The 10,226-nt window shown below is 37.5% G+C and overlaps 2 protein-coding genes across 2 annotated transcripts; one reads left to right on the forward strand and one right to left on the reverse strand.

The window, feature by feature from the left end:
* Nucleotides 1-265: 265 nt before the first annotated feature.
* Nucleotides 266-4,737, forward strand: LOC114544152. The gene is made up of 8 exons (XM_028562865.1): nucleotides 266-371; nucleotides 622-728; nucleotides 1,545-1,639; nucleotides 1,854-2,007; nucleotides 2,102-2,165; nucleotides 2,367-2,635; nucleotides 2,814-2,970; nucleotides 4,161-4,737. Exons 1-8 carry the CDS (start codon nucleotides 266-268, stop codon nucleotides 4,463-4,465), a joined length of 1,257 nt encoding a protein of 418 aa, XP_028418666.1. The 3' UTR covers nucleotides 4,466-4,737.
* Nucleotides 4,738-5,396: 659 nt separating this feature from the next.
* Nucleotides 5,397-10,023, reverse strand: LOC114544151 (tetraspanin-33-like). The gene is made up of 7 exons (XM_028562864.1): nucleotides 9,887-10,023; nucleotides 8,496-8,801; nucleotides 7,549-7,623; nucleotides 7,251-7,457; nucleotides 6,990-7,034; nucleotides 6,757-6,873; nucleotides 5,397-6,499 (listed from the first exon to the last, which is right to left on the reverse strand). The coding sequence occupies exons 2-7, from the start codon at nucleotides 8,778-8,780 to the stop codon at nucleotides 6,386-6,388; spliced, it is 843 nt and encodes a 280-aa protein (XP_028418665.1). The 5' UTR covers nucleotides 8,781-8,801; nucleotides 9,887-10,023; the 3' UTR covers nucleotides 5,397-6,385.
* Between the last annotated feature and the right edge of the window lie 203 nt (nucleotides 10,024-10,226).

A 10,226-nucleotide genomic window follows, 5' to 3' on the forward strand; every position in this document is an offset into this window, starting at 1 on the left:
ATATCTCAAATTCCTACAACTATTTAACTTAACGGTGTTTCGTTTTATTTCAGTAATGAGGGGTGTCTGCGCTAAAGTACTCTGGCTCACAGCCTGCCTCGTCGGGGCATCGTCTTTCACGATGGCTTTGCAAATGCCATTTGTTACGAAGCCTATCAGCAAACACGATATATTTTCTTCGCTTAAACGACGTGAAATCGAAGACACAACCGGAAGAATTTCATCGTTACAACATCACCTTCGCTGCCAGCTCCCGATGGGAAATATGAGTTTAGACGAACGTTGTAATCGCGGTCTACCGTTGTCTGTCCGTGGACCAACTATGGTCCTTATGGATCCGGTGAAACCAGCAAATCACCAACAACGATGGAGTTGGATTGACTGGGATCTTTCCAAGCGTGATAAACAATGTTTTGAAAGAATGTTGCCATGCGAACACGCATGTCGTCTACGGACACTATATTAAAACTCTCAAGGAACTGGAGAAGAGTTTATGGGACGGGTCCCCATATATGTTTCCCATCGGACTACAAGCATGGATATCAAGGAATTTAAAACCTTGCAGTCGTGCCTCTGTTGGTCGCGCCAAGGACGACTTTGGTCGTACCGGAAACCGATAAGAACGAGGACGAACAATTGAGTTGTTCCAGACGGTTGGGATGGCCTGGCCTATTCTGCTGTTTATCGTTCTCGCGGCCATATTGTCTGGAATGTTCATGTGGACATTGGTAAGCCCGTGACACAACGCAACGCAATAAATCACAAGAGAACGCAATTAAACGCAACGCAACGCAATAGAACGCAACGCAACGAAACACAACGCAATCAAACAAACGGAACGCAAAACATAACGCAACGCAACGCAATAAAACACAACGCAACGCAATGAAACGCAACGCAATGAAACGCAACGCAATGAGACTAAACGGAACGCAAAACACAATGCAATAGAACACAACGCAACGCAACGCAATGAAACGCAACGCAATGAAACGCAACGCAATGAGACTAAACGGAACGCAAAACACAATGCAATAGAACACAACGCAACGCAACGCAATGAAACGCAACGCAATGAGCAACGCACTCGTGCAATAGAACACAACGCAACGCAACGCAATGAAACGCAACGCAAACGCAACGCAATGAGACTAAACGGAACGCAAAACACAATGCAATAGAACACAACGCAACGCAACGCAATGAAACGCAACGCAATGAAACGCAACGCAATGAAACGCAACGCAATGAAACGCAACGCAGAGACTAACGGAACGCAAAACACAATGCAATAGAACACAACGCAACGCAACGCAATGAAACACAACAGAACGCAATGAAACACAACAGAACGCAATGAAACCGCAATAAAAACAACGCAACATAAAACGCAATAAACACAACGAAACACAACGCAACGGAAAGGAAGCAATAAACACAACACAATGAAACACAACGCAACGCAACGCAACGCAACGGAACGCAATAAACACAAGGCAACGCAATTCAAAAACGCTGGTCTATTAACACTACAATTCTCACAGGATCATTTCAAGAATCCAGACGAATTTCCAATGAAATTTACGGAAGGAGTCTGGGAAGGATTTTGGTGGGCTATTGTTACCATGACAACAGTGGGGTAAGCGTTTGCCAGGAACGATTATTTCAAACTAAACATTGTAAATAAATCTAAGAGAAAATAGAGCCTATATTAGCAGAGCCTATATTTGCCGCATTCAAAATATTCCGACGAATTTTACAATTTACCTATATTTAGGATTTCCGTTCCAGATTCAGGGATAAATTTGGTTTAAAATTTAGCTTATATTCTTACGTTTCTCTGATGTTATTAGATACGGTGACCGCGCACCAAGGTCCATATTAGGTCGCCTGTTTTGCATGATTTGGATTATAACTGGAATGAGTATCATCGCCATTTTAACTGCAATGGTGACCGCGTCGCTTTCAGCCAGCATTGAGTATCGTTTGGTTGTCCACGGCTCGAAGGTAGGACCCGAATCACACCTTTATCGAAACTAAGAATGCATCTTTACCTTAGCTGTTGATCTTGTTAGCACAGAAAGAAATTCTATTTTTTCAGATGGGGGCTGTCGATGGTAGTCAAGAAGAAAGAATTGGAACTGGAATGAACGCTGGAATCAAAAGTAGGATATTTGAAACTTTTACTAAAAACACAGATAGAGTAGGACACTCCTGTCTCGTCAACTTGGGAAGACTTGAAATTTTTATTCATATCAAATCAACTTTATTTAATGAGGGTAGCCACGTCAGTTCAAACTTAAATTAATGTGAGCCCTGAATGAACTGAAACGCGACGTTATTCGTATTTCTTTCTATCGTCACAGCTTTTGACACACCAAAGGATGTCGTCGAGGCTCTGGTCGATACAACATCACTGGAAGTCGCAATAATGGACAGTTATCTCTTATCCTATTACCATGAAGTCATCAAACGTGAACCAGTTAGAGTCAAGGCAAACGAAGAACTACCAATCAACTATGGCCTATCCTTAGCACCAAACTCAGAGAACTTTACCCAGTGCTTTATAAGATACATCAAAAACAATCCCCAGGATATTTTTGAAAGTATTCGACAGAATTTAAATCCGTTAAAGGTAAAGGAACGCTTTGTTACAATCGTAAACGAAACAAATAATTCAACACTTTACATGAAGTATTAAAAATTCAGGCATTCTGATTGGCTTAGCTTGAAAAACGTAACAAAATTTCCCGATTAGTTTGAAACGAAATTCATCGTTGTTCCACCAATCATTCTCGTTGTTTTATTCGTAGAATCCGACAGATGACGTAAGCGAGGAATTGATCGCCTCGCAAGGATTCTTGGGTGAAAAAGATTTTCATATGATTTTGTACGCACTTGCTGGCTTTCTAGGAGGCTTCTTCTTGCTTGGAATAATTTGGGAGTTCTTTATCTCCAAAATTATATGCAGTAAGTTTTTGGCGTACGCAGCAAGTTTTTTGGCGCATGAAAACAAACCAAACAAGAAATAACTACACAAAGTAAATAACCAAATAATCAGACAGGGAGACAAACAAATAAACAGACAAACAAATAAATAGACGAAGAAATAAACAGACAAAACAAACAGACAGACAAATTTTAATATAGCTTAGTGTTCCCTATATAGTTACTGAATGCAACGTTAGCTGATCGCTATATAGTTACTGAATGCAACGTTAGCTGATCGCTATATAGTAGCTGAATGCAACGTTAGCTGATCCCTATATAGTAGCTGAATGCAACGTTAGCTGATCCCTATATAGTAGCTGAATGCAACGTTAGCTGATCCCTATATAGCAACTGAATGCAACGCTAGCTGATCCCTATATAGCAACTGAATGCAACGTTAGCTGATCCCTATATAGTAGCTGAATGCGACGTTCGCTGATCCCTATATAGTAGCTGAATGCAACGTTAGCTGATCCCTATATAGTAGCTGAATGCAACGTTAGCTGATCCTGATATAGCCAACTGAATGCAATGTTAGCTGATCCCTATATAGTAGCTGAATCAAACGTTAGCTGATCCCTATATAGCAGCTGAATGCAACGTTAGCTGATCCCTATATAGCAACTGAATGCAACGTTAACTGATCCCTGTATAGTAGCTGAATGCAACGTTAGCTGATCCCTGTATAGCAACTGAATGCAACGTTAGCTGATCCCTATATAGTAGCTGAATGCAGCGTTAGCTGATCCGTATATAGTAGCTGAATGCAACGTTAGCTGATCCCTACATAGCAACTGAATGCAATGTTCGCTGATCCCTATATAGCAACTGAATGCAATGTTCGCTGATCCCTATATAGCAACTGAATGCAATGTTCGCTGATCCCTATATAGCAACTAAATGCAATGTTCGCTGATCCCTATATAGCAACTAAATGCAATGTTCGCTGATCCCTATATAGCAACTAAATGCAATGTTCGCTGATCCCTATATAGCAACGGAATGCAATGCTCGCTGATCCCTATATAGCAACTGAATGCAATGTTCGCTGATCCCTATATAGCAACGGAATGCAATGTTCGCTGATCCCTATATAGCAACTGAATGCAATGTTCGCTGATCCCTATATAGCAACTGAATGCAACATTATGAAATTAATTTATTTTCAGAAACGAACAGAGCACCGAAAGCGAAGAAAAAAAAAGAAAAGAAAAGTATTTTTGAGTCGTTGATTGGATTCAGACTCTCTCAAAACCCACCAATGCAAAATGAAGACCGTGCTCAAATCGAGCTGATTCAGCAGAAAACTGACAAAGTTCGTCAGTTAATACGAGAGTATGAGGAATTCTACGAATCCTGGATGGAAAAGTTGAAGGAAGCGACTGAAGGCAGCGAAGATTTAAAAGGTTTTGGACCAGCGAGTGCGAAATGGATGATGGTTACCCACAATGGAAATAACGGAAACCCAGCTTAACCACGTGACCAATCTTACCGGGTGATCTAAAATGGCGGGAAAGGACCGGGACGAGTTGTCAAATAAAAACCATTTCTCGGTTGAAACAATTTAATATCTCTTGAAACACACTTTACTTCGGTTTCAAATTCATATCAAAGCTATAGTTCTTATATCTAAACATAATCACAAAATTTCGAATGGTTTCATAAAGAATAACATAGGATATATTTGGTTAAATTCTGCAGAATGGTTTTCTATTTTGACATTCCTTCTGAGCCAGCGGTTGACTGGCTAAATATATGCGCGGGATCACTTGGTATTTAAAAAAATCGAACTAATTGTATAAGAAAAACGAACAGGGAAATTATATAGGTTATGTACACATGAAAACACACAAATCTCCACGTGAAGTGTCGAATACGTTTTGTCAACAAATACCTAGATAATATATATTAGTTTTTTGCGCTTAATCAGAAATAAATTGTTTATAGATTTAAAAACAATTTAAAGACTTTTCACGCAGGAAATATTTTCTTGCGACGATATTTAATTTCATAAAAATTATTGCTTACCCGGGACAATTTCGTCGAGGATTCGCTGAGTCAAGGATTCATATGATCCAAATAAAATTCGCAAAGGACCGCTTGGCTGTTTGACGGATCAGAGTTTGATAACTTTGTTTATATGAATACAGTGTATCTTGATTTGACTTATCATATATTTAAACAGAGGTTTTGGTGTTCAAAAATAGAAATATATATCTTTCACTGATGTACAATATTTGTAATGAATTATAGATTTCATTTGCAATATATACGAATAAATATTTACCCTAAAACAATTGCTGTGTAATAAAATATACCTCAAAATACTGCCTGGTGTTATGGTAATAGAAATTTATCGACTGTCAAGAAAAATCAGTTCACTGAAAATTTATTTCTTTTAATTTGAAAGAATTTTAACATCTATATATTACAAAATCATGTTACATATTTTTATTTATCTTAAGACTTAAAGCTAGTTTATATTATATAATATATCTTGCGGCAAACGACGATTTAATCGATTATTGGCTCAGTTTCTTGCAAGACCCACAGGAAGGAAATCAATGAATGCAGTTCAACCATATTTCTCAAAATCAATCTTTGAATGTTCGGACTTTACCAATGTTTAGTGAATGTTAATAACCCGGCCGCCATCTTGGAAGAGTATTTCTTGGATAAATTGCCAAAAAAAATATGGCAGAAAGTTTACCAAAGATCTGAGTAACGTTAGCAAAGTGTTTGTCAGCGAAGCGAATGCCAACTCTTTGTAAATGTAGGCTTATATGGCTTCAAACTTGAAAGTCAGAAAGAAAGTCTTTGTCGTTTCATTTTCACAAGATTTTGCTAGTTTTACGATTCTTTTTTGATTGAATGAAGTCGTTTTCAGATAGTGTTAATCGTGCTATCAATTGGTTCCTAATTGTTCATTATTTCTCTGACTAAAAAGCACGATTATAAATAGCAAATTAGGTTGGCAAAACCAGGTTGAAAAACGCCAATTTGGCGTTTAGGAAACCAGCCAGGAATCATCTCAGTGGAAGCATACAAAAACAACAAGACGGGAATTTTGGACGGGAAATTCGTGTTTTTTACCAATATAGTCGAAGAGATCCTTTATTAGCGTCTATTTCATCGTTGTCGATGATAATAAGCTTTCTGTCGGTAATTTTTAGCTTGTTGTCGGTTGTTGTCGGTTATTAGTAGGACCGTCGAACAAATATACCAACAGAGAAAACATCGCGTAGGTTTTCAGCATTATCACCGTGTTTGGACCAAGCTGGGGAATCATCACAATCATTAAAACTACATTTTCGGCACACAACGCTTCGTACCTTGGGCTTGGATGTCGCCGGATCTGATGACAAAGTTTTGTCGGGCTGAAAAGAATTTCCAGCTAGACTCCACTAGTTATTTCATTCGAATTCGTGAGCTCGTTTTTATGACCAGTTGTCTTTGATATCTCTTCAAGATCCATTATAAGTTTGTTCACAATCAGAATTAGGAAAAGCTGGAAAAAAACGAGTAATTAGACTGTTTCTAATTGTTCCTAGAGGTACAGTAAGGATCATCTCTTATTGATCCAGTGTTACTACAGGAGGAAACCTAAACTAACTTTATTTATACTGGATAACTCTATCAGTTCTAAACTGTTCTTCCTAGAGGTCCAGTAAGGATCATCTCTTATTGATCCAGTGTTACTACAGGAGGAAACCTAAACTAAACTAATTTATTTATACTGGATAACTCTATCATACAGTACAATACCTGTACACAGGCAAAAGCGAAGCCAAGTGCTCCAATGATGTGCAGATAATCATTAATCCACCATTTTAGCTTGGTAATACAACCATCTGTGTACACAACATGCTTTGCCTCAATTTCCTTGAAATAAATCACATTATCATATAGTTAATGGTCAGACGACAAGGGGGGATTTTGCTTTAGATCAAACAGCAAGTTTCTTTAGATTTTCAGTAACCCAATCAGATTACACTTACATCTTTTTTTCTGATTCCAAAACCACATTGACTGTTTTTCCCCACCTACAGTTTATGTGAATATATTATTTTTAGTAGGTCACATCTGGGTGCATTGCAAGCTAATGGGTTAACAAGAGACACTGACAGATAGTTTTGTTAACTTATTAACTGACAGTACTCTTCCACTGATGAGTAAAATCATCTGACATTAGACAGAGTAAAATACTAAAGTAGGTCACATCTGGGTGCATTGCAAGCTAATGCCTCCTAGTAACTTACAGTTATGCAGCAAGAGAACGGGACTCCGCAAGCCAGGACATCTTCAGATGAGCACTGGAAATAAGCATTGTGCTCCCAGTCATTGAAGGAATAGGCCCCACAACATTCAAATTTCTTCTGCAATTCGTCCATCAGGAATTTTGAGTCAGGATCATCATGGTACTCCATAATACCTTTTTTTATCACCTCAAACACTCTGTCCTCTGTCTAAGAAAATACCAAGAACATTAAACAGACTCTTGGGGGTAATACGTAAAGTTCATATTCCAATCTTACTTTGTACTGTAGTAACCATTACCTTGTTGGCATATAGAAATGCAACCAGACCCGTCACAATTTCAATTATAAACAGGACTACAATCATTCCCAAGTACTGCAAAGAAAAGATTATCCACATATTAGAAAGTTATAGAGAGATGATTGTCTTCAAAGATGTTTGTATTAGAGATGTCTGTATTAGAGATGTCTGTATTAGAGAGATGTCTGAATTAGAGAGATGTCTGTATTAGAGAGATGTCTGTATTAGAGAGATGTCTGTTTTAGAGAGATGTCTGTTTTAGAGAGATGTCTGTTTTAGAGAGATGTCTGTTTTAGAGAGGTGTCTGTATTAGAGAGATGTCTGTATTAAAGAGATGTCTGTATAAGAGAGATGTCTGTATTAGAGAAGTGTCTGTATTAGAGAGATGTCTGTATTAGAGAGATGTCTGTATTAGAGAGATGTCTGTATTAGAGAGATGTCTGTATTAGAGAGATGTCTGTATTAGAGAAGTGTCTGTATTAGAGAGATGTCTGCATTAAAGAGGTGTCTGTATTAGAGAGGTGTCTGTATTAGTGAGATGTCTGTATTAGAGAGATGCCTGTATTAGAGAGATGTCTGTATAAGAGAGATGTCTGTATTAGAGAGATGTCTGTATTAGAGAGATGTCTGTATTAGAGAGATGTCTGTATTAGAGAGATGTCTGTATTAGAGAGTTGTCTGTATTAGAGGGATGTCTGTATTAGAGAGATGTCTGTATTGGAGAAATGTCTGTATTAGAGAGATGTCTGTATTAGAGAGGTGTCTGTATTAGAGAGATGTCTGTATTAGAGAGATGTCTGTATTAGAGAGATGTTTGTATTAGAGAGATGTCTGTATTAGAGAAAGGTGTCTGTATTAGAGAGATGTCTGTATTAGAAAGATGTCTGTATTAGAAATATGTCTGTATTAGAGAGATGTCTGTATTAAAGAGATGTCTACTGACTCACCACTTTCAAAAGAAACAAATTCTCTCTCAAAGTGCCGATACAACCGGTGAAGGTGATGAGGAACAATATGGTACCAATCGCAATCAGCACTGCGGCCGGGTCTGAACTCAAATTGTCAACACCCAGATTATTTTTCTCCTGAAGAATCCATATTCCAATGCATATGAAGAAAATCGAAAATATCCACGCAATGACATTGACGGTGAATATCAACAGGCGGATAAGAAAGTAGACCTCATCTTCTGATTCAGCAAGGAATCTTCGTAACGGTGCTGGCAGCCTCATAATATCGTCAGCCAAAATTACCTGGAATGAAAATTAAAGTTAATGTTAAGATTGCAACTTTTACAGAGATGGCCAAATAGACACTTGCCAATTGTGCATTTCTGTATCGCTATCAAAGAGAAAACTATTGAATAACTTTAAAAAGTTCAATATTTCTTCCGGATACGCATTCTACAATCTTTTGACAGCTCATCATACACATCTGACAGCTGTGAAATGGCCATTTTGAAGCTTAAGTATAAACAAGGTTATTAATTCAGACGATTGTGTGCAAGCTTCAGACCTTTTGTGCAAGACATATTTTGTTGAGTATTTATAAAGCTTTTTTCTCACCAAATTTGAAGCCAAAGTATTGAGAATTGCGGTGAGAAGTCTTGCCAATTTCCAAGGTATCAATCGAGGCCCACTGACTATACATATTTTAAAGCCAGAAAGATTTGAGGAAAGTTTGTAATCATACAAGTTTCCAAGGCAAAAATTAAACCTACGCCTTTGCAAATTGCGTTGCAATGAAGCTTAACTTTCCCTCAGAGAAGATTAGGCTTTATCAAAAGCGATCTGAGGCCGGTTGTATCAAGCCCGTTTAGCTTAAACGGTGGATAAGTCAAAGTTAAATAACACTTTTACATCTCTCTTGAATGAGTCAACTTGAATATTATGCACTGAATATGTAGTTGTAAACAGTATCTTTGTATTAAGGTTAAAAACATTTTGTTTGCTTGTTGAATAAAACGATAGACTTGCTTTCTATTTTGAGCTTTATTATCCACCGTTTAAGCTAAACGGGCTTGATACAACCGGCCCCAGAAGAATACAAACTGCCCAAAAGCCGAGCCAAATATCAAGCTTTATACTTGAAGCATTTTACCGCGACTGTAGTTCGTATTTTGCAAACAAAGATTGCTTTAATCTAACAGAGCTTTAAATCATACTTGTAGCTTGTCAATTTATATTAAAACTGTGGATTATAGCTCATATTATTTGCACAAAGAACCACTTAATAAAGAAATCGTTTATTACAAATGAAAAGTTCACACATTACAAGGCATTAACTTTTATCACCTACGAATTTGAGCGGTTAGAAATGCGTAAAATACAAACCCTACCTTTTGAAATTATCTTCATCTTTCAATATATACACAGCGATGAGCTTCATGGCTTGTTTATGAGTTTTAAATCGATAAAAAAATAAATAAACTTGACTTAGCAACAGCTGTTTTTAACAACAAGTTTACCAGCTGCTTGAGATTGTAGATTTCTATGGAAGTTTTTGATATATTTCCCAGTTTTCCTAAAGATTTCCGTAATATATATAGTACAAGTTGTTAATATAGTTTTTACAAAATTCCTAATTTTAAGGATTCACATTTGAGAAGGGAGCTCCCAGCTTGTTAATTAAGCTTGTTGCAAATTTGACTGACATGCGCAGTGAACATAGATCCCATT

The sequence above is a fragment of the Dendronephthya gigantea genome, unplaced genomic scaffold (assembly GCF_004324835.1).
Source record: "Dendronephthya gigantea isolate DGI-Jeju-01 unplaced genomic scaffold, DenGig_1.0 000667F, whole genome shotgun sequence".
Classification (NCBI taxonomy): domain Eukaryota; kingdom Metazoa; phylum Cnidaria; class Anthozoa; order Malacalcyonacea; family Nephtheidae; genus Dendronephthya; species Dendronephthya gigantea.